This window comes from Nerophis ophidion, linkage group LG24 (assembly GCF_033978795.1).
Source record: "Nerophis ophidion isolate RoL-2023_Sa linkage group LG24, RoL_Noph_v1.0, whole genome shotgun sequence".
NCBI lineage: Eukaryota > Metazoa > Chordata > Actinopteri > Syngnathiformes > Syngnathidae > Nerophis > Nerophis ophidion.
The window spans coordinates 11,608,015-11,633,583 of record NC_084634.1 but is presented as its reverse complement, the minus strand read 5'-3'; the positions used below and the strand labels follow the sequence as shown (position 1 = coordinate 11,633,583).

The following is a 25,569-nucleotide window of genomic DNA, read 5'->3' as shown; positions in this document are numbered from 1 at the left end:
GACCAATGGAGAAAGTTGAGCAGGATGCCAGTTTACAAACTGACAGTGAAAGTTTGCCACTTGCCCCCAAAAGACCAAGGACAGACTGTACGTGGAAGTCTCTGACATCACAAATCTTTGATTCCCCATCATTGATCGCACCTGGAAATGAAAGTCTAGTATTCCCAGAACAAAATGGACATGCTAGGGTTGGAAAATCATGTGAACAAGCTCAAGACACTGAAATAAATGTCAGCCCCGCTGCTGAAGTCACAACAACCCACACAGCATCGCCCAACGAGAACCACTTCCTTCATAGCAAACAATATGATTCGCAAGTCCAGCTTTTATCAGGGTCTGAGACATTCAAAGACTGCACCGGTGAGATGTCCAGTCGTATTGAGTGGCAACGACACGAGAAATCACTTGAAGACAAACCTCCTGGTGATTGCAGTGCGCCTTCTAAAAATGGAATTTCAATTCACAAGGAGGTCGAATGTCAGTCTGATTTCTCTCGTGACGACAGTGTTGCCAGTTTAAGTATACAAAGGGAAAGTAATCACATGGATGACAAGCACAATTTTGCTGATAATATTGTCCAAATGGAAGAAAAAGAGAACGAGAAGAGAGACAAATCTCAATTATTTGACCTCACACGTGATGAGGACATCCCTGTTATCTTGCTCGAAGACAAAAGCAAAGTGAAGATTTATGGTGGCCCTGCTGTGTGCGACAGGGAAACGAATAACGACAATGGAAGGAGTGCTCTCTCTTCTTCCGTTGAATGTACTGAGGGATCACTTATCTCTTACGACAGTGCAGCAGCCAAAAATATTGCCATCCAGACAGGAAGCACTGATGACATTGGGTGGGCAAAAGGAGAGCTTGGTGAGCTGACAGCCGAAGCACAGGGCAAAATAGTTGATCACACACCGGAGAATCACATATCTGTGAGATTCTGCCGAGAGTGTGCTGAAGGAGATAATGATGCACATCCTCTCAGTGTAATTGATCCTGCAGTTTCGGGAGAAACTGTCAGGGAGGCTGAAGGGAATCACTTCAATTCAGGGAGCAGCGCGAGTGAAGTATTACCTCCATCAGTAAAAGTCTGCGAGCTGGAAATACCTCTTGCTCTCATTTCTGGCGGCAGACCATTAGACACAGCAGTGCAGTTGTCTAACCAGAGTGTACCACTGCAGCATAACGACGAAAAAGAGAACTGGAGTCAATTATATACCCAAACTCAGTCATACTGCGTTGGCTCAAGTGAGACAGATAACACAACAAGCTGTGACGGCAGCTGTCCTTCGGCATTGAGTCCACAAAGGCCTGAAACACCTTTTCCAGCTGGGGATGAAATAGAAGGTAGCCGTGGAAGCATGGGACATCATGCACACGAGCAGTCCAGCTGTTTGCCTGTCAGCTGCGACAACCCAAAGGCTCAGCACGTTGAGCATCCCTGGTCTGGAACTGGCACGACAGACGAGCCAGTCTATATTCAAGAGATGGCAGGTCTTGCTAATGAATGTGGACTGTATGAATATGAAATGAATTCGGAGAAAGTAATGCTGCAACACAATAGACCAGACAACGACGCCATGACTGAGCAACCACTCGTGGAGGGCTTGACAGAGGCGACCAGGCGAATCGATGAAAATTCGCATAGTTTTTTCACTGAATACCACCAAACAGATGAGACGCTGGAGGAAAAGGATGAGCTTTTGCCCGCTTGCTTTCCTTCAATCAAAGATGCAGTCGTGCCAGGCCCACACGAATTAAGCCCTAAATTCTGCTCACAAAGCGAAGACATCGACGCTGTTCTCAAAAATAAGGACACATTTTCACCAGTGCCATCTGCCTTCTGCCTCTACAATGCCATGTCAGGGGGCTTTGACAACTTCCACAAGCTCCAACTGTCACCAGATGATGATGAGTATGATGATGATGTTGGCCAAGATCACACCAGCATGGCCAGGAAACTAATCAAATCCCCCCAAATGAACCCCTCCGTGTTAGAATCAGAGGGTGATGAGAAGGAGGAGATGCCAAAAGAGACTGAGATGGACCAAATCCATGAGAAGGGGGGCATATTTGAGTGTCACACTGACGACTCAGCCAGAGGAAGTTTTGACAGTGCTACCAACTGTACTGAACTTGTCTCAGAGCAGGAACTCATTTCTTCAGAATGTCACCCAAATGAGCCTGCCACTGATTCCTCTGGGAGCAATGAACCACGCTCGATCCAATACCCAGAATTTGACATGAAAAAAGAATATGACTTGGTCTTGAAGGAGCTGAATCTGTATTTCCTTATTAGTAGAAGTGATTCGGTATGTGTCGATGAAGCGCCAAAACTTGAGGAGTGCAGTGATGTGATGTGGTGCCAAGCTTCTCAGGGTAAAGGTCACATCAGCAGCACAGAACCGGCGCTCCACTGCAACCAATCTTCAGGTAAACTACATTTCACATCCTGTATTCTCGGTGGAAGAGAACTTTTGATGCAGCCACTGTAAAATCATTGTGCAGTTAATAATTCCTTGATATATTCCAGTTAACTAGCTTCACATTTGGTTTGAATGAAGTTTTTGTGTAAAAGCCCAAAAAACACTTTTGCAAAAAAGCATTCACTTAAAGTGGTCTATCATTCACATACTTATAAGCGACAAGAACAAATATGTTTTTCTTTGTTATGCTTTCTAACTTCTAAATAAACACTTGCAAAATTCAGCCAACAATGGGGTCAATAGAAGTCGCTCTATTCCGCCCACAAAGCGCTCTAAAACAGTGGTCCCCAACCACCGGTCCGGGGACTGGTACCAGTCCGTGACGCATTTGCTACCGGGCCGCAGAGAAACATTAAATAATTTATTAACGACTGCAAACGACTTCACTTTTTGTCACACTAGACACACCAATAAGCTTGTTTATAGATGGACAATAAAACTCCTCACAGAAAGTTTCAATTTGTTATAACATTGTGACATCATACAATGCACATTGATGAACATATACAATATAAATCAGAATTACTCTATTAATCCCCAAGGGGATATTTAAATTTTCAGCATAATCCCATTCAAGATCAGACAAACAATACAGGGAGACAGAACAGGATCAAACATTACTGGAAGACAGAACAGGATCACTGACAAGTCTGCCAACTTCCGGCGGCCCTTACAAAAAAGGTGAGATACAGGTAATGTGATAGATTATAGCCAAAGGATGATTTCCTTCAGCAGGTTGATGGTAACCTGCTGCGAATTTCATTGCAAAGAAACAACCCCTGGGCTCCCATTAATTCAGAGTTTATAGTGAGTTGTATTTTTCATGCACTTATTTTTGCTGTATTTGTTCGACACAAGTCGAAAGCTGGTCTATGAAAATTATACCTACATTACACCGGTCCGTGGTGCCTAAAAGGTTGGGGATCCCTGCTCTAGAACATCCAAAAAGTATATAAGTAAAGGACTAACATTCATAACAATATGTAATATTTATGTACCATATTTTTCAGACCATAAGGTGCACCGGATTAAAAAGCGCACTGCCGAGGAAGGGGTCTATTCAGGTTTTTTTTCCATACATAAGGCGCAACGGATTATAAGGCAAATTAAAGGGGTCATATTATGATTTTATTTCTAAATTTAAAACATTATCTTGTGGTCCACATAGCATGTGATGGTGATTATTTGGTGAACATGTTGCATAGGTTATGTTATACAAACAATTTTCAAGTAGCTTTCTGGGAGTCTCTTCAGAATGAACCGTTTTGTGGGCGGTCTTACCTACGTGGCTCACCTTCGACGGGTGTTCTCCCCGTCATCTTTGTTGTAGCCGTGTAACGTGCAAGGACGGGAGTCGAAGAAGTGTCAAAACATGGAGCAGACTTTACTTAAATCAATAACGGACCAGATCTCCTCATCCGTGGGTCAATAATGCAACATCAGCGCCAAAAATGTGTCCATTCGACTGGATGTTTTTTTTCCGTGTACAGTTCTTTTCACTTTGATAGCTAGTCTACTCTATATATTACAAATGGCAACAGCGGAAGATGAATGCCACATCACAAGAATGTGGACAAAAAGAAGAAGCTTATTAACTATGGACTACAATGGCGGACGCACGCAAATTTTCAGTACTTATGCAGATCCCAAATACAGATCAGCAGGTACCAGAGGGTAAGAAAATTTGGTTTTGTATAATATCGTGAAACAAAACGTCAGATAATGTCTACTAATAGGTGCCATTTTGCGGTCATAATTATACTGGTATGTTTAAAGCACAGACAATCCATCAAGCGGTGCGGCTTCATAGCTTACCAAAGTTGTACTAAAAACATTTTTGACAGATTTTTGAGTGCCGTGTGAATGGAACATTTAAAGTTTTGGTGTAGTTCACTGGCTTAGCTCTTATGCGTGACAGCCATCTACTGGTCACACTTATTACACCATGTACCAAAAATAATCGCTTCAAGGTCGGTAGGCACAACCAGAATTATGCTGTACATTAAGCGCAGAGGGTTATAAGGTGCACTGTCAATTTTTGAGAAAATTAAAGCATTTTAGTTGCGCCTTATAGTCTGAAAAATACAGTATTTTGATAATCTTAAGCATACGGCAGCGTATTACTTTCATAGACCGATCACGTTTGCTATTTTCCTCAACAACAAACACTAAGCATCATATAGCAATATTGTTAAAGGCCTACTAAAATGAGATTTTCTCATTTAAACGGGGATAGCAGGTCCATTCCATGTGTCATACTTGATTATTTCGCGATATTGCCATATATTTGCTGAAAGGATTTAGTAGAGAACATCCACGATAAAGTTCGCAACTGGAGAACAGCCCTGCCTCTACCGGAAGTCGCAGAAGATGACGTCACATGTTTATGGCTCCTCATATTTTCACATTGATTTTAATGGGAGCCTCCAACAAAAACAGCTATTCGGACCGAAAAAACGACTAGTTCCCCATTAATTTGAGCGAGAATGAAAGATTTGTGTTTGAGGATATTGATAGCGACGGACTAGGAAAAAAAAAAAAGCGATCGCAATCGCGTTGCATTGAGACAGATTCATATGTTTTTAGAGACATTTACTAGGATAATTCTGGGAAATCCCTTATCTTTCTATTGTGTTGCTAGTGTTTTAGTGGGTTTAACAGTACCTGATAGTCGGAAGTGTACGTCCAAGGCCGGGTGTTGACGCGCAGTGTCTCGGGTAAGTCGACGGCAGCTGTACGGGAGGCGCAAGTTCAGCTGATATCCGGTAAGTGGCGACTTTTTAACCACAATTTTCTCACCGAAACCTTCTGGTTGACAAGTGGTCGGGATCCATGTCTGCTGTGATCCATAGTAAAGTTTCAACTCTGTGAATTTTAAACAAGGAATCACCGTGTGTTTGTGTGGCTAAAGGCTAAAGCTTCCCAACTCCGTCTTTCTACTTTCACTTCTTTAATATTAATTGAACAAATTGCAAAAGATTCAGCAACACAGATCTCCAAAATACTGTGTAATTATGCAGTTAAAGCAGACGACTTTAAGCTGTGTGTGTGTGCAGCGCTCATATTCATAACAGCCCGTGACGTCACGCGTACACGTCATCATTACGCGATGTTTTCAAGAAAAAAGTCCCGGGAAATTTAAAATTGCAATTTAGTAAACTAAAAAGGCCGTATTGGCATGTGTTGCAATGTTAATATTTCATCATTGATATATAAACTATCAGACTGCGTGGTGGGTAGTAGTGGGTTTCAGTAGGCCTTTAAGTGCTGACCAAGAAATACAAATGATTAATGTAATAAAACAATCACTGTACAATGTCTGCTCTCACTAGGATGAAAACTGATGTGATGTTCACATCTCCCTGTTTACAAGAAGAGACAAAAAGTTCCACAAACAAGTGTTTTTTCGTGTATTTCCCGCTATCTGAGTATAGGTTGTGTGTCAAAGTTGACCAACTATCCAGGTGAGAGGCATCTCTATAAACTAGAATTAACTTTCATCAACTCAGAGGCGATGCAGCAGCTCAATATGTCAATATAGCAGCATTAGATAGTTAGCTATCTGTGATCATAGCACTGCTAAAAAAAAATAAAAATAGTTTGTCTGCAAAAGGGGCTTCACGGTGGGAGAGGGGTTCGTGCGTCTGCCTCACAATACAATGGTCCTGCAGTCCTGGGTTCAAATCCAGGCTCGGGATCTTTATTTGTGGAGTTTGCATGTTCTCCCCGTGAATGCGTGGGTTCCCTCCGGGTACTCCGGCTTTCCTTCCACTTCCAAAGACATGCACCTGGGGATAGGTTGATTGGCAACACTAAATTGGCCCTAGTGTGTGAGTGTGAATGTTGTCTGTCTATCTGTGTTGGCCCTGTGATGAGCTGGCGACTTGTCCAGGGTGTACCCCGCCTTCCGCCGATTGTAGCTGAGATAGGCGCCAGCGCCCCCCGCGACCCCAAAAGGGAATAAGCGGTAGGAAATGGATGGATGGATGTATGCAAAAGTGATTTAATAATATCGTTATTACCTGGTTAATATTCAGGTCAAGAGATGTAAATAAGGTATTATTGTCACTTTTTGGATGGGATTAAAGGGCATTGCATTGTTAGTAATTGCTGTATTGTACGATATAGAAAAAGGGTAAAAAACCCAAAAACATACTTGTTCTTTTCTTACTTAAGGATTGTGTATAATAGCAAAATTTAGAAAAAGTATAGTTCCTTTTTAAGTCAAATAAGTTGCCTCAACTGAGTAGTGTACTCTAAGTGTATGTTTATTGTCCTTCTTTTTCTGACAAAATCTAAACAATTTAACTAACTTTCCACCAGATTTGCTGGATGGGAAATGACAAATTATCGTAAGAGAAGTGAAAAATATTTGAAATTTTAAATAAAATGGCATAAACTAATGTAACTCGGGACCATCCACTACAGTAAAAGATTTCTACACACTGTGTATAAAGTAATATAGTTTGTTAAGTAGTTTTTCATTTAAATTAAAGGCTTACTGAAATGTGATTTTTTTTATTTAAACGGGGATAGTAGGTCCATTCTATGTGTCATACTTGATAATTTCGCGATATTGCCATAATTTTGCTGAAAGGATTTAGTAGAGAACATCGACGATAAAGTTTGCAACTTTTGGTCGCTAATAAAAAAGCCTTGCCTGTACCGGAAGTAGCAGACAATGTGCATGTGACGTCACCGGTGTGAGGGCTCCTCACATGCTCACATTGTTTAGAATGTGAACCACCACCAGTAAGAGCAATTCGGACCGGGAAAGCAACGATTTCCCCATTAATTTGAGCGAGGATGAAAGATTTGTGGATGAGGAAAGTTGGAGTGAAGCACACAACAAAAAGAAAAGGCGACGGCTCCAGGCAGCAGTGGGAGAGTTTCAGATGTAATTAGACACATTTACTAGGATAATTCTGGAAAATTATGTTTATTGTGTTAATAGTATTTTAGTGAGATTATGAAGTCATACCTGAAAGTCGGATGGCTGCAGTGAACGCCAGTGTCTCTGAGAGAAGCCAAGGAGCCAAGATCACAGCTTGCTTTTTGAGCTGCAGGATGAGGTCACGTAATCCACTCAAGTCTCCGGTAAGAGCCGACTTAATATCACAATTTTTCCATCCAAAAACTTGCTGGTTGACGTAGAGAAACATGTTCGCTTGACCGCTCTGTGCTAAAGCTTCATAACTAACAAAGAAACTCTGGCTGTGTTTCGGTGCTAAAGGCAGCTGCAATCCACCGCTTTCCACCAACAGCATTCTTATTTGACGTCTCCATTATTAATTGAACAAATTGCAAAAGATTCAGCAACACAGATGTCCAAAATACTGTGTAATTGCGCAATGAAAAGAGACGACTTTTAGCCGTAAGTGGTGCTGGGCTAATATGTCCCTTCCAACCAATAACGTCACAAACACGCGTCATCATTCCGCGACGTTTTCAACAGGAAACTCTGCGGGAAATTTAAAATTGTATTTATGCAAACTAAACCGGCTGTATTGGCATGTGTTGCAATGTTAAGATTTCATCATTGATATATAAACTATCAGACTGAGTGGTCGGTAGTAGTGGGTTTCAGTAGACAGAAATAAGCTGTTTCAATTGGTTTCAGAAAAGATGCATGAACCTAGAATTCTACATTAGTCTTTACTGATATTGATGGCATAGTTTATCAGTAAGTAGTCAAAGAGAATTATGTAGTTAGCAGGGTTAGAATAAAAACAGGTCCATTACTTTTTTAACAGGGCTAAAGAGGGTTAACCTGACTCGCCAGACCCTTGTAGTTCACTGAGCTATGCACAAGGATCTGGGCTCGAAGGCAATGCAAATGCCTTCCAGATAGCAAAACATAATGAATCAATCAGGGTCGCCGGGCGGAATTTCATATATGTGACGTAACGCCGAAGTGATTGATTGTAACAACAATGGCGGCACTGTTCGGACAAATCTATCGAATATTAATTCTTTAAAAGATGAACAGAGAACGGTTGTGAAGGCATTTATTGGCGGCAAGGATGTTTTGGCTTTTCCTCCGACCGGGTTTGGATTTCCTAGTGTCGCTCTCACCAGCGTCATGGGTTTATTTCGATGTGATTGGTTGAAGTAGCACGCCATTCAAGATAACGGACAAGTGGTTTATCCAATCACAAACAATGATTTTTTTTACAAGGCCCCACTTTCAGAAATACATCTCATATTAAGAATTCATAGATCCTTGTGTGGGGCTCAGCAAAATACAAGCATCTGGCGAGGGTCATGTTAAAAAAAAAAAGAGGGTACCAATTAAAAGTTGGCGAAGTTAATATTTCCACTACAGCACTAGTGGAACGAGGATAATAGCTTCACCCATCTCTACATCATCCTTCATGAATCAGGAAGTCATCCACTAACAAACAGATGGCCTTGGCTGAGGTCTGGCCTCCCCTGAGTGACATTCTGGTTATTACATGATCCTCATGATTGCTTAATCAACAAATCTATTTGTGTGTATTTCTGTCTTTCCCATAGATCCTGATGAGGACCGCACTGTGCAAATAAGTGTGACAGATCCAGAGTCATGTCATATCTGCAGTCATGGTGGTGAACAGGAAGTGCCCAATGGCCACCACCTTCTCCAAGAAGCATCAGGTGAAAGATTGAAAACACAGCATTTTAAATTCTAAGTTAATGACTATTTGTGTTCTCAGTTCGAACATTAAATATCTAGTCTTTGCAGTCTATTCAATTGAATATAAGTTGAAAATCATTTTGAAATCATTGTATTCTTTTTTTATTTACAAATTATACAATGTACAAACTCTCCTTTTTGAGCTGCCATCTTACCGTGGTAGAGGAGTTTACGTGTCCCAATGATCTTAGGAACTATATTGTCCGGATGCTTCTATGCGCCCTGGTAGGGTCTCCCAAGACAAATGTCCTCGGTGAGGGATCAGACAAAGAGCAGTTCAAAGACCTTTATGAAAAGTAAAAATCGAGGACCTAGATTTCCCTCGCCCGGACATGGGTCACCGGGGCTCCCCTTTAGAGCCATGCTTTGAGGTGGGGCACGATGGCGAGCGCTTGGTGTCCAAGCCTGTCTTATCTTTGTCCATTTGATGTCTGATGAAACAAAAATTGAGCTGTTTGGCCACAAAACCCAGCAATATGTTTGGAGGAGAAAAGGTGAGGCCTTTAATCCCTGGAACACCATCCTTACCGTCAAGCATGGTGGTGGTTGTATTATGCTCTGTTCCTTATTTGCTGCCAATGGAACTGGTGCTTTACAGAGAGTAAATGGGACAATGAAAAAGGAGGATTACCTCCAAATTCTTCAGGACAACCTAAAATCATCAGCCCGGAGGTTGGGTTTTGGGCACAGTTGGGTGTTCCGACAGGACAATGACCCCAAACACACGTCAAAAGTGGTAAAAGAATGGTTAAATCAGGCTAGAATGAAGGTTTTAGAATGGCCTTCCCAAAGTCCTGACTTAAACGTGTGGCCAATGCTGAAGGAACAAGTCCATGTCAGAAAACCAACACATTTAGCTGAACTGCACCAAGAGGAGTGGTCAAAAATTCAACCAGAAGCTTGTGGATGGCTACCAAAAGCGCCTTATTGCAGTGAAACTTGCCAAGGGACATGTAAGCAAATATTAACATTGCTGTATGTATACTTTTGACCCAGTAGATTGAGTCACATTTTCAGTAGACCCATAATAAATTCATAAAATAACTAAACTTCATGAATGTTTTTTGTGACCAACATGTGCTCCAATCACTATCACAAACAAATAAGAGTTGTAGAAATGATTGGAAACTCAAGACAGCCATGACATTATGTTCTTTACAACCTTTGATTGTAACTGTATGTGCCTTTTGAAGTGTTAATGTGCAAGGAGTGTTCAAAAGGAATCTCTTGGAGAAGTGTCTGAAAAGTTAGCAAGTATCGCTTGCATCGCTGGCAGTGACGTCATTGTTTACTGAAGCAGAGATGCTGACAGTGCGTTATGATAAATGCGCATGCGTCGCCAGGCTTTGCTTTTTATCGATAAGTTATCAGATTTAAATTTTTTATTATCTATAGCAGGCGTGTTAAAATGTGGACCACAGGCCATTTTCGGCCCGCAGTTAATGTTTTAAAAGTCCACGCCACATTTTAAAAATACTAATAAAATCAACAAAAACATAACAAAAGTGAAAGAAAAAAGTTACAGGTGAAATGTCATTTAGAAAAGGTTGCAATGTAGACTAATAAAACAAAGCTGTTTTTTTTTCTTTAAAACTGTCATTGCTCAAAACATGACATTGAATCAGAATTCCATCTTTTTGTAAATTATTGACTTATCCAAAGCTCCGATTACATCAAATCAAATATTCCACTCTGAAAAATATTTTTTGTGGAAGATTTTGCGTATTTTGTGTGTTTGCCATAAAAAAGCATTTTTCTTTCACAAACAAACAAAAATACAACATAAAAAATACAAACAACAACTTAGAATTGACGGATGGATCTAAAGTTACGTAGACTCAAGAGATTTATTTGTTAAATAAATAAGGCATGTATGCCCTGGCACACAATTATCATTTCATGACCGAAGCAAAAAATGTTTTATACTGAAATAAATACAAGTACTACTTATTAAATAGAAATATAGAAAAAAACACCAGCAGTGGTAAAGTTTAGATCCCTGAAGGAAATAAGAAAGTGAATGAATGTTTATAACTGAATACATTTACATATGCATAAAATGTTTTATTTGGTATTCTTTTTTTAATGAATTAAGTTGTTTCAGAGGCTTTCAAGGCTACAACGGTTGCTCCCTTTAGCCGCATCTTCCAAGCATTTTTTATCATCTTTAAAATCCTTAAAAAAAAAAAAAAGTGTGTGTTCTTGTCCCATGTAACGCTTGTGAACAGTAGTCAAAATTCCGAAAAAGTGCAGTTCCCCTATAAATGAATAGGGGTTTGACCTGCTACTACTCTATTTTTAACAAACAGCTACGCAAGCAGAGAAAAGTCGCAACATAAACAAACGCATATTTCAGCTGTAGTACGATTGCAAAAGCCACAATACAACAACATAAAGCCATGGCATGACAACATGAAGCCAAAACACAACAATAAAAAGAAAGTTGTTGCTTTATGATATTGTATTGTCATGTGTTGAATCATGAAATGTAACCTTACCCGAGCAAAAAAGATGCATATTTATCCAGGAGAGTCTTGATACCAGATGTCCTTGACCAAGCCACACAAACAAGTTGTAAACCTCCATGCTTTTCCACGTTTTCATCTGTTTTGTATTGTAGAATGATGTCCGGAGCACAAAAGTTTGATATGTGTGAGAATGCAAACGATGTATATCATGTGACAAATATTTTTTGTCCCGTGATAGAATACAAGCAATAATAACTACCAATTTAGCGCCAAAAATCCACTCATATCGACCTGGTGTCTAGTTGCAACCATTTACGTCGGCACCGGTGCCATTATGGTATTGACTTTCAGTACGCATCTCTAATTCCAAGATTCATCCCTGCTCCTGAGTTACCTGCAGGAGGACGATAACAGTGTCATGAATGCAGTGACATTGTGTGAGGATAAACAGAGCAACAAATAAAAGAGGATTAGCTGCTGGTCCCTGGCTGTGTCTCACTGACAATTTGTCCCTTCCAGATCCCTGGCAGACAGAGCTGAAAAGGACAGCGGGCTCCTTTATGTGTCTCCCTCTCTTGCAGCCGCAGCACCACAGTGAGTCAGTGATGGAGATTTTAATTCAAAGGGATATTGTCAGTAGAATGAATGGTTTTTCTTTAAGGAGTTAGCTTCTTTCAGAATTAATGTGCCTTTTAAAACAGGTTCGTCCAGTCAATTTACTAATTACCGTCCCTTTTTTCTAAAATTTTTACCTGTGTAACATGAGACTGCTGTATGTGAGACTAGGTCAGGGATGGCGAAACCACAGCTTTAATTTGGATCCGTGAGACGTCAAAAGTTTAAAAATTAATTTGGCCTGTGCGGTCTCAACAGCTTTATTTTAAATTGCTGACAGCCTAATTGCTTCAGATTTAACGCCATGTTGTGGACAATGAGTAAATCAGGTCAATTAATTTTACTCTCAAGTGTGCATAGCACAACATTTATCTATATCGGGGGTCGGCAACCCGCGGCTCCGGAGCCACATGCGGCTCTTTGATCACTGATGTGGCTCAGCTGCATAATTGCCAACCCCACCATTTTTCTGTGAGGTTTCCGGATTTCAGTGCCTCTCCCAGAAATTTTCCTGAGGATAATATTCTCTGGTTTTCACCCAGAGTACACTACTGAGGGCGTGCCTTGATGGCAATGCCTTTAACGTCTTCTAGAACATGTCGTCTTGTATGCTTTTATACCATGCTATCTAAGTGCCACTACGCGTACGTGACTGCAAGGCATACTTGGTCAACAGCCATACAGGTTACACTGAGGGTTGTGATATAAACAACTTTAACACTCTTATTAATATGCGCCACACTGTGAACCCACAACAAACAAGAATGACAAACACATTTCGGGAGAATATCCTCACTGTAACATAACATAAACACAACAGAACAAATACCTAGAACCCTAACTCTTCGGGGCTACCGGTACATTATACATCCCCACTACCACCAACCCCCCCTGCGTGCGTCGGTTGAGGTGGGCGGGGTTGGGAGGCGGGTTTGGTGGTAGCGGGGGTGTATAATGTAGCCCGGAAGAGTTAGGGATGAAAGGAATTCTGGTTATTTGTTCTTTTGTGTTTATGCTGTGTTATGGTGCGGATGTTCTCCCGAAATGTGTTTGTCATTCTTGTTTGGTGTGGGTTCACAGTGTGCTGCATATTAGTAAGAGTGTTAAAGTTGTTTAAACGGCCACTCTGTGTGACCTGTACGGCTGTTGAACAAATATGCCTTGCATTCACTTACGTGTGCCTGCAGAAGCCACATACAACATGTGAATGGGTTGACAAGCTGTTTTTTTACGGTTGTAGAGGGCGTTAAACGCATTGACATCATAGCATGCCCTTATTATTGTTGGTTGGGTGAAAATCAGCAGATTGGGATGGTTGGCAATTGTGATGTTGTCAAGCGGCATTCAAATAAAGCTCGCGGGCCGCACTAATATTACATTTTCATACTAAGGAGCGGGCAGCTTGTCTGAGACTCCTAGTTTATACATAGCACAAAGCAAAAAAAAAAAACTGTGTGCTGAGTTATTTCATTTAATATTTCAAAAGACTTCAATCAATGTTTACTTATATAGCCCTAAATCACTAGTGTCTCAAAGGGCTGCACAAACCACAACACAAACCACTACGACATCCTCGGTAGGCCCACATAATGGCAAGGAAAACTCACACCCAGTGGGACGTCGGTGACAATGATGACTATGAGAACCTTGGAGAGGAGGAAAGCAATGGATGTCGAGCGGGTCTAACATGATACTGTGAAAGTTCAATCCATAATGGATCCAACACAGATGCGAGAGTCCAGTCCAAAGCGGATCCAACACAGTAGTGAGAGTCCCGTTCACAGCGGAGCCAGCAGGAAAACATCCCAAGCGGAGGCGGATTAGCAGCGCAGAGATGTCCCCAGCCGATACACAGGCAAGCAGTACATGGCCACCGGATCGGACCGGACCCCCTCCACAAGGGAGAGTGGGACATAGGAGAAAAAGAAAAGAAACGGCAGATCAACTGATCTAAAAAGGGAGTCTATTTAAAGGCCAGAGTATACGAATGAGTTTTAAGGTGAGACTTAAATGCTTCTACTGAGGTGGCATCTCGAACTTTTACCGGGAGGGCATTCCAGAGTACTGGAGCCCGAAATGAAAACGCTCTGTAGCCTGCAGACTTTTTTTGGGCTTTGGGAATCACTAATAAGCCGGAGTCCTTTGATCGCAGATTTCTTGCCGGGACATATGGTACAATACAATCGGCAAGATAGGATGTCTATCTGTGTTGGCCCTGCGATGAGGTGGCGACTTGTCCAGGGTGTACCCCGCCTTCCGCCCGATTGTAGCTGAGATAGGCGCCAGCGCCCCCCGCGACCCCAAAAGGGAATAAGCGGTAGAAATGGATGGATGGATGGAAGATAGGATGGAGCTAGACCGTGTAGTATTTTATATGTAAGTAGTAAAACCTTAAAGTCACATCTTAAGTGCACAGGAAGCCAGTGCAGGTGAGCCAGTACAGGCGTAATGTGATCAAACTTTCTTCTTCTTGTCAAAAGTCTAGCAGCCGCATTTTGTACCAACTGTAATCTTCTAATGCTAGACATAGGGAGACCTGAAAATAATACGTTACAGTAGTCGAGGCGAGACGTAACAAACGCATGGATAATGATCCCAGCGTCTTTAGTGGACAGAATGGAGCGAATTTTAGCGATATTACGGAGATGAAGGAAGGCCGTTTTAGTAACGCTTTTAATGCGTGACTCAAAGGAGAGAGTTGGGTCAAAGATAGTACCCAGATTCTTTACCGTGTCGCCTTGTTTAATTGTTTGGTTGTCAAATGTTAGAGTTGTATTATTAAATAGAGGTCGGTGTCTAGCAGGACCGATAATCAGCATTTCCGTGTTTTTGGCGTTGAGTTGCAAAAAGTAAGCGGACATCCATTGTTTAATTTCATTAAGACACGCCTCCAGCTGACTACAATCCGGCGTGTTGGTCAGCTTTAGGGGCATGTAGAGTTGGGTGTCATGAGCATAACAGTGAAAGCTAACACCGTATTTGCGTATGATGTCACCTAGCGGCAGCATGTAGATGATGAAGAGTGCAGGGCCAAGGACCGAACCCTGGGGAACTCCACACGTTACCTTAACGTAGTCCGAGGTCACATTGTTTTGGGAGACGCACTGCATCCTATCAGTAAGATAAGAGTTAAACCAAGACAGGGCTAAGAGTTGTGTGGTTCTCATTGTTTTTTTTATTTTGTGAAACGGGTCAAAATGGCTCTTTGAGTGGTAAAGGTTGCCGACCCCTGATCTATATGATCCAATCCAAACAACCTTTCTGACTAATTGCGCAAACTGCGACCAACACACAAAGGTTAAACACATCGTCACACATAACACAACCTGTTCTCTGTACTTTGTAGACACTATAAAAAAATGTCTAAGCGCTAAAAACAATTAAAATTACAACGATTTAAAGCCACTACAATGCATGACATGAAAAATGCAAAATTCTCTCTCTCTCACACTTATCAATTTGTCGCATTCTAGCTTCTTGATATTTCTGATTAATAACAAGACTTTAAGGATGTCATCACGGAAGTAAACAAGGTAGAAGTCAATATTTAACATAGTCAATTATATTAATCATTAATTATATATCCATTATATTAATATAATATGTATGTACAAATAAATAGGTACATATACATTAATATATATATTTTGTATTTTTTTTTTTTTCTTTTTTGTTTTTAGCCCAGTGCGGTACCTAATGGTACACTCCTGGACTAGGTACATCCGACTAGGGCTGCAACAACTAATCGATTAAAATCGATTATAAAAATACTTGGCGATTAATTTAGTCATCGATACGTTGGATGTATGCAAAGCGTGTGTGCAGTTTTTAATTTATTTTTTATTTATTTATTTTTAATTATTATTATTATTTTTTTTTTTTTTTTACCCTAAACCTTTATTTATAAACTGCAACATTTACAAACAGCAGAAAAACAATGATCAAAATAAGTACAAAAACAGTACAAAACAGCGCCAGGGCGGCGCTGAGCCCACGTCTCATGAGGTGGCAGTAAGCCAGCCAATGATGTGTCATGTGCAGCTCACGTGACCACGCCGTATCCTTTGTTTGGAAACATTCGCAAAATGGCCGAGGGAAACAGTACGGATAGCTCAGCGGAGAAACATCTCGAGGTTATTGCTTCAATTGAGAAAAGTGTATGACCTAAGTCATCAATAGTGTCGGAACACTTTACTTTAAAGACTTCAAAGAAGACATTTCCTGCAAAACGTGCAGCATGTACCTCGCGTGGCACGGAAGGACAACAGTGCTTCGGCAGCACTCGAAGAGGAGCCATGGATGAAGGGAAGAACTCACAGTACGTACGTTTTTTAAGTCCATAGTCCGAGTATATTGATCCGTTGTGTCTGTCTTTGTGTGTTTTTAATCTTTTGTCAACGAGGAGATTTTTTTTTAAGGCAGCGCAGCAGCAACTGTTGTGTATTAACTTCCAGAGTGTTAGGAACTTTTTGGATAGTGCGGCGACTTAATTTTCTGTGTTTTGAGTCGCAACAGGCATTCATAAGTTCAGCTTTTTTATGAGCAACGTTAACGTTATGGCTTTGTTGCAACGCGGGGCTGATAATGTGTCTCCGGCACATTTTTCTCCGTTTTGAGAGAGAAAACGCATGTTTAACAATTTGGAAATAAACGTAACAGACAGAAATATCTCAGGTTGGTTTCAGAATGGATCAAAGAAGCCGGGCCCAATAAAGCTATATAAATCTATTTAGACTTGAGAGACGCTTTAGTATAACTAAATGTTATGAAGGTGCTGGAATATTTCATGCTATGATTCAGAGGTAGCCTAAAATTAATCCTTTATTATTCAGAACAGAAACGTGTACTATATCTGATCCAGTTCTGATGAGTTACATTTCTGTGTTGTTATTGGTGTATTCTGCAACTCCAATGTTCTTTTTTTTATTGTAGCTGTTTTTTTAAAGTGGTGGTGTATTTGTCAGGAATTATTAATTAAATCAACTGTGTGTGTATTGATTTACATGTAAATGATGCTAATATGTACGTTCATAATATGGTTTCATTTCAGAAAGAAACAAGCCAGCATTAGCGACTTGGTACAAAGGAAGGTGTGCACACCACGGCCAACGGCTGCCCTGACTGATGCTATCCTGAATATGTTGCTAACTGACGTGAGGCCACTATCAATGGTGGAGAATGAAGGTTTTAGACAAATGATTCACGTCCTCAACCCCGGTTACACTCTTCCCTCGAGGAACCATTTTACCAAACTGATGCTGTGCTGACTGACATAAAAGCCACCCAGAGCAAACTTGCTCTCACTACTGATGTGTGGACAAGTGTAGCCTACCTTGGCAATACATGCCACTACATTGGAGATGAATGGAACATGAAGTCAATCTGCCTTACGAGCATGCCACTAGAGCAGGGGTCTCAAACTCAATTTACCTTGGGGCCACTGGATGCAGAAACTGGGTGAGGCTGGGCCGCAAGAAAAGATTTCTTAAAAAATCTAACAAGCAATTTTTAATGAATTCACCTTCTATGAATGGCTTTCCCGCCCTAGCAAAATACTTGCCAATCCTCACGATTTTCCCAGGAGACTCCTGAATTTCAGTGCACCTCCCGACAATCTACCGGTGCAACCATTCTCCCGAATGTTTCCCAATTTTCACCTGGCCGACATTATTAAGGGCTGCCGTGACTGCACTGCCTTTAACATCCTCTACAACAGTGGTTCTCAACCTTTTTTCAGTGATGTACCCCCTGTGAACATTTTTTTAATTCAAGTACCCCCTAATCAGAGCAAAGCATTTTTGGTTGAAAAAAAAAAGATAAAGAAGTCAAATACAGCACTATGTCATCAGTTTCTGATTTATTAAATTGTACAACAGTGCAAAATATTGCTCATTTGTAGTGGTCTTTCTTGAACTATTTGGAGAAAAAGATATGAAAATAACAAAAAAACTTGTTGAAAAATAAACAAGTGATTCAATTATAAATAAAGGTTTATACACATAGAAGTAATCATCAACTTAAAGTGCCCTCTTTGGGGATTGTAATAAAGATCCATCTGGATTCATGAACTTAATTCTAAACATTTCTTCACAAAAAAAGAAATCTTTAACATCAATATTTATGGAACATGTCCACAAAAAGTCTAGCTGTCAACACTGAATGTTGGATTGTTGTATTATTTATCCACCATTTATGAACTTACATTCATACTTAATTGAAGTAATATTCAATAAACATGTATAAAGGATTTATGAATTGCTGCTGTTTTTTAGAATGTTTTTAATAAATCTCACTTGTCCCCTGGCATACCTTCAAGTACCTCCAGGGGTCCGCGCACCTCCAAAAGAAGACTACTGCTCCACTACATGTCATCGCGCACGCTTTTATTTCACACATGTATCTGAGGCTTGTGCAGAACTAAGTCAGTGGCTGCAAGACGTACTTGTTCAACAGCCATACAGGTCACACAGAGTGCCGTATAAACAACTTTAACACTGTTACAAATATGCGCCACTCTGTGAACCCACACCAAACAAGAATGACAAACCGTTTTGGGAGAATTTCAGCACCCTAACACAACTTAAACACAAGAGAACAAATACCCAGAACACCTTGCAGGGCTACAATATATAACACCTCAACCGACGCAAGTAGGGAGGGTGGGGGCGTTGATGGTAGCAGGGGTGTGTATACTGTAGCCCGGATGAGTTAGGTCTGCATGGGATTCTGGGTAATTGTTCTGTTGTGTTACGACGCGGATGTTCTCCCGAAATGTGTTTGTCATTCTTGTTTGGTGTGGGTTCACAGTCTGGCACATATTTGTAACAGTGTTAAAAGTTTTTTTTACGTCCACCCTTAGTGGGACGTGTGTAGCTATTGATGAAATATATCTTGCAATGACATACGTGTGTCTCACATGGCCAGATGTAACATACAACTGGGCTTGCACGCTGTCAGTTCAGGATGTAGGGGGCGCTAAAGGCAGTGCCATTATGGCACTCCCTGAATTTTGTTGATCTGGTAAAAATGGCCAGGGGCTTCGAGAAGTGGTGCTCTTAAATTCAGGGGTTTCCCGGGAAAATTGGGGACGTTGGCAAGCATGATCTATCAAGCGCCGTTCATATTAAACTTGCGGGCCGCACCAACATTAAATTGTCATATCAAAGCGCGGGCCGCGTTATAACGTCTTGCGGGCTGCAATTGGCCCTCAGGCCGCATGTTTGAGACCCCAGCACTAGAGGAAAGGCATTCAGCATCCAACATTGCAGAATGGTTGGAATAGGTAATAGCCAGGTTTGAAATTCCCCTAAGCAAAATTATTGCTATTGTGCATGACAATGGTGCACTTTATAAAAAAATACATTTTTTGTAACACTTGCCTTGTTTTATTTGGCAAGTTGAAAGGACATGGTGCCAGTATGCTGTTTTTTTAAATAAAGTATTGGAAAGGATAGAAATGTAGTTTGTCTCTTTTATCCGATTATTAATCGAAGTAATAATCGACAGATTAATCGATTATCAAATCAATCGTTAGTTGCAGCCCTACATCTGACATTGATTTCACTTACTTGTGTTGCGTTTGGAACGCATGGCTGCGATGGTTTTGTTCTCTTGAATGCAGAAGGACATGCAGGAGCAGCGTGCAGGTAGGAGTGTGTGTAATTCTTTAAGGCAGGACAAAAAAATACAAGAACTCAGACGCTAGACAAGCGTGGAGCCAAAAATCATCAAGGGTGAACAGCGAGGAAGTCTAGAATACGGAAAAACGCTTTTGCATGAGGAAAACAGGATGAAACGTAAGTGTCGCCAAGAGCGAGCATTGACCACAACAACTTGTGCTGAGTGACTGAAAACTATAAATGGGAGTGATTAACCAAAACAGATGGAGGTAACACTAATTACTAAAAAAGGGCAGGTGTGGAGAATTAGTGTCCATGGAAACCACAAGTAAACAAAAGGAAAGAGGATACAGCAAGGAAACAGACTAAAACATAGGAGAAAAGCTACTAAACATAAATCAATGACAGTAAACACGCAACTGGCGAGGCGGTCGCCCATGGAATGGCTGACGAGAAAGCAGACTCGAGTGGTCACGGCGCACCAGCAGCTGCAAATTGTCCATGCCCAGTTCCTGGGTATAGGTGCTGATAGCGTGGAGGGCGTCCGTTAAACGGCCGACGAGGGGCCGCATGCGGGCGCTTGATACTGGGGGTCGCGGAGGACAATAACCGACGATGGGCACACTGGGACGACCCGCCGGAGACTAAGATGGGACGTGTGACAGCCCGCTGGAGGCGAATGCAGCTGGGCTTTCGGCGTGTCCAGAGCTGGAACAGCAGGCGGCAGGGCTGTCGGCATGTCCAGAGGTCCAAAGCCCTGGGTGAAGTGTCTTGCCCCAATAAATTGTAAATGGTTTTACTTGTACAGCGCTTTTCTACCTTTTTTTAAGGAACTCAAAGCGCTTTGACACTATCTCCACATTCACCCTTTCACACACACACATTCATGCAAGGCGCTAACCAGGTGTGAAGTGTCCTGCTCAACAACAGACATGACTAGGATGACAGAAGCTGGGGATCGAATAAGAACCCTCAGGTTGCTGGCACGGCCGCTCTCCCAACCGAGCCACGCCGTCCGCCGTGGTGTTTGTATTTGGTTTGGGTTTTGCAATTGTGCGATAGCTTTATAATTGTTGTGTTGTGGCCTCATGTATCGCATAGCTTCATTTTAAAATTAGAGTAATAGCAGGTCAAACCACTGCCAATTTAACCTGAAGAGATTTGGTTGCACTCAATTTTATTTTAATTTTTTTTGTATTTGCATTATTTCTGTGTCAAAAAGCACCAAGTAGCAGATAAAACTACTACTAATTCAACCTGAAGAGATTAACTTTATTTTTAAATAAATGATAAATGGGATGCACTTGTATAGCGCTTTTCTACCTTCAAGGTACTCAAAGCGCTTTGACACTACTTCCACATTTACCCATTCACACACACATTCACACACTGATGGAGGGAGCTGCCATGCAAGGCGCCAACAGGCATCCATCAGGAGCAAGGGTGGAGTGTCTTGCTCAGGACACAACAGACGTGACGAGGTTGGTACTAGGTGGGATTTGAACCAGGGACCCTCGGGTTGCGCACGGCCACTTTCCCACTGCGCCACGCCGTTTTGATGTAAATATTGTCGTATTTTATGTTGAAAACTAAAGTACAAGTAGCAGGTAAAAATATATGGTCAAAATGTTGGTTACTGTATTTTAATTTAAAAATTGCTTGAATAATAAAATTGAGAGCAGAGCGATTTTCTATTAATTCAACCTCAAACGTTGGTTGCACTTTATTCAAATACGATTTGAATACATTGGCCAATAATTGTTGTTGACTTGCTTGTTTGTATCCATAATTCATTTATACATAATTCCCTTACAAGAAATAACAGAGACAAAGTTTACCCGTAGTGTCCACTATCCAGTATTTATTTCACACCCATCCATCCATCCATCCATTTTCTACCGCTTATTCCCTTTTGGGGTCACGGGGGGCGCTGGCGCCTATCTCAGCTACAATCGGGCGGAAGGCGGGGTACACCCTGGACAAGTCGCCACCTCATCGCAGGGCCAACACAGATAGACAGACAACATTCACACTCACATTCAAACACTAGGGCCAATTTTGTGTTGCCAATCAACCTATCCCCAGGTGCATATTTTTGGAAGTGGGAGGACCCGCAATTCTTATTATTATTTTTTTGCTAAAACGTTACTGAATTGTTTCGGATCATTCTAAAAATTATATCATCCCTGAATCGTATCGGCCAACCTAAAATTTCTAATTGAATTGTTGTTTGAACAAATTGTTACACCCCTACAAAATATCCATGTCCGTCCACACACCAAAACACGTGTAAGGCTACAGTATGTTTTTTTAGTAAAAATCCCATCCATTTTCACATTACCCCAAAAATGCGGTGTAGTTCAGTTTCAGTTTATTTTTTTATATAGCACATTTAAAAACAAGCCAGTTGGCCAAAGTGCTGTATAGACATAAGAAAAGGGGCACTTAGTGTCACATTTACATTGTAACACGGAAGGATGAATAAAATACAGTAGTAAAATATACCTTAAAAGAAGTGCAGAATATATCACCTAAAATACTAAGATGTAATAAAGAAATAAAAAAGTATAAAGAATCAATCAATCAATCAATGTTTACTTATATAGCCCTAAATCACCAGTGTCTCAAAGGGCTGCACAAACCGCTACGACATCCTCGGTAGGCCCACATAAGGGCAAGGAAAACTCACACCCAGTGGGACGTCGGTGACAATGCTGACTATGAGAACCTTGGAGAGGAGGAAAGCAATGGATGTCGAGCGGGTCTAACATGATACTGTGAAAGTTCAATCCATAATGGATCCAACACAGTCGCGAGAGTCCAGTCCAAAGCGGATCCAACACAGCAGCGAGAGTCCCGTTCACAGCGGACTATGTATGTGTATGTGTGTGTATGTATATGTATGTATGTATGTGTACATATATGTATGTATGTATGTGTATGTGTGTATGTATGTATGTGTGCATGTATGTGTGTGTGTATGTATGTATGTATGTAAGTTCAATCCATAATGGATCCAACACAGTCGCGAGAGTCCAGTCCAAAGCGGATCCAACACAGCAGCGAGAGTCCCGTTCACAGCGGAGCCAGCAGGAAACCATCCCAAGCGGAGGCGGATCAGCAGCGCAGAGATGTCTCCAGCCGATACACAGGCGAGCAGTACATGGCCACCGGATCGGACCGGACTCCCTCCACAAAGGAGAGTGGGACATAGAAAAATAATAACAACAACCAAGATATCCTATCCAACTGGATTTGAACGCCGGGGACTACAAATATGTTTTTAGGCTAGATATAAATTGGCTCAGAAACTGGGAGGCACGAATAGATAATGGAGGGTTGTTCCACAGCGTGGGCCCTGCCACTTAGAAGGTTCTATCTCTTCTGGTTTTAGCCTAGTTTTGGGGACAGCCAGGAGGAGCTGGTCTGAAGGCCTCAGGGTCCTGCTGGGACAATAAGGCTGCAGCAGCTCAATAAAATAGGGCAGGGATTCTTGGTGTAAGCATTTAAAAACAATAAGTAAATTAAATGAACTCCAAAAGTAACTTCGGTTTCTAATGTGAATGCAATCTGCAATCATTTTGTGCAATCAAAGTCAACATTTTCGGATCCGAATAATTGCACTTAGAAGATTAAGAAGGAATATGACATGTATTTTGACTCTTTTATGGGATGTCTGAATATTTAGCTTCCATGTCTGCTTGAAAAGCGTATCTGTTGGCAAGCAGTCGGAGAGTTTCTCAAACATTTGAACTTGACTTGTTTTCTGCGCTGTTGTCAACTATTTTTTTTGTAACCGTCTGTTTTGGCAAATATCTATCACTCTTATCGCTTTTTGATGATGTTCTGGTCGGAAAAATGCGACCTTAGCGCGGGAGCGTTCACATTGAGGGCGCATATATGTGCAAAAAAATCTGAACTGACCTGTAGCGTGAACATGGCCTAAATGTTGTAGGACCAATGGGTACTTTATTTATTTTTTTATCTGCAGCACTGCCGTGGCAGGCCAAGAAACTCGAACCTCTGAGGACATGCACACGACCAATCCGTCTGGGATTATCCAAGCGAGCCAAACCAAAACCCTGCACCGTCTCCACCCTTACAAATGTACCAAATGAAGTTGTCGGGACTGTTTGTGAGTCACAGTGCATCGTTTATTGGACAGTTGTCAGTGTCGTCTGGTAAGTAAAATCTTCTCTATTTGCAACTTACACCCATGAAATGTTTTAAAAGCGAAAGCTTGTTTTAACTTCCCTATATTTAATTTTTTTACGACCCATTTTGAACCGTTAATATGACTTAAAAAGAGTTTGTAAATCAATATTTATATACAACATTTATGGTTTAAAGAAGTCCAAAACTTACATCTCATTGGTCATTATGCTTTTTTCTGTAGGCGTTTTGGTACAATATGCAACTTGTTCAATGTTTGCGTGGGAGTATTTAGTCGTGGTACGTGCAATGTTTTCTGGCCTTCTGTTTTGCTTTTCATTAAAAGCTTTTCACAACATAGCCTCCAGGAATTCTATTGGTGCTTAGCTGGAATTGAGCCTCGGTTTCACAGAACTGGATATGTTTATGAAATGAGCACGATACCAGCATGCAGTTTATTAGAATGAAATGTCAAACAGAAAAACAAGGATTGCAAAAAGCCTGACAGTAAGCTTCATGTCTTATTTGCTTCTAATGCAAGCTAATGTTTGTGTACCTGTGCATCACAGCAATCATCCATCCGTCAATTTTCTACCGCTTGTCCCTTTTGGGTTTGCGGGGGGTGCTGGAGCCTACCTCAGCTGCATTAGGGCTGAAGGCGGGGTACACCCTGGACAAGTCGCCACCTGATCACAGGGCCAACACAGATAGACAGACAACATTCACACACTAGGGACCATTTAGTGTTGCCAATCGACCTATCCCCAGGTGCATGTCTTTGGAGATTGAGGAAGCCGGACAACCCGGAGGGAACCAACGCAGTCATGGGGGGAACATGCAAACTCCACACAGAAAGATCCGAGCCCGGGATTCAAATAACTAACTTGTTTCAGCAGCACAATAATGGTGCTGTAGTTGTAGGAAATGTCTCAAAACCTAATCAGGAGTGCCGATAAAACCCGAAAATGTCAGAAAATGCATATTTTTTGAAAAAAAATGTTTGTCAAAATTTCGTAAGGAGGGGGTGCCCTTACGCAAAAATTCGAAAATACGGACTGGCTTCAGCAGCACAATACTGGTGCTTTAGTTGTTGGAGATGTCTCAAAACCTCATCAGGAGTGCCAAAAAACCCCGAAAATGGCAAAAAAAATTCATATTTTTGAAACACTTTTTTTCGCTAAAATGTCGTAAGGGGGGGGGGGGCTTACGCAAAGATTAAAAAAAACATCTGTTTCAGCAGCAAAAATCTGGTGCTGTAGTTGTAAGAAATGTCTCAAAACCCCGTCAGGAGTGCGGACAAAACCCGAAAATAGCAGAAAATGCATATTTTTGGAAAACTTTCTTTCCCTAAAATGTTTTAAAGGCGGGCCCTTACGCATTAAATCGAAAAAACGGACTTGCTTCAGCAGCAAAATACTGGTGCTGTAGTTGTAGTAAATGTCATAAAACTTCATCAGAAGCCCAGACAAAACCTGAAAATGGCAGAATATGCATATTTTTAGAAAACTTTTTTGCGCTAAAATGTCGTAAGGGGGGGCCCTTACGCAAAAATTCAA

The 25,569-nt window shown here is 41.4% G+C and overlaps 2 protein-coding genes across 3 annotated transcripts in view; one reads left to right on the top strand and one right to left on the bottom strand.

Annotated features, from left to right (window-relative positions):
- The window catches only part of vsnl1a (visinin-like 1a), a 109,798-nt gene extending 89,756 nt beyond the window's left edge, over positions 1-20,042 (bottom strand). Inside the window, exon 1 of one of the 2 annotated variants that reach the window (XM_061885976.1) lies at positions 19,811-20,042. In XM_061885976.1, the coding sequence (XP_061741960.1) occupies positions 19,811-19,871 (61 nt within the window). In that variant the 5' untranslated portion in view covers positions 19,872-20,042. Of the gene's footprint in view, positions 1-11,657; positions 11,802-19,810 lie in introns of those variants that run through there. The other variant, XM_061885975.1, reaches the window with a different exon arrangement.
- On the top strand, positions 1-24,326 carry LOC133542120 (uncharacterized). Its single transcript, XM_061885974.1, has 4 exons — positions 1-2,430; positions 9,000-9,119; positions 12,147-12,221; positions 23,853-24,326. The coding sequence occupies exons 1-4, from the start codon at positions 6-8 to the stop codon at positions 24,044-24,046; spliced, it is 2,814 nt and encodes a 937-aa protein (XP_061741958.1). The 5' UTR covers positions 1-5; the 3' UTR covers positions 24,047-24,326.
- The last annotated feature ends 1,243 nt before the right edge of the window (positions 24,327-25,569 follow it).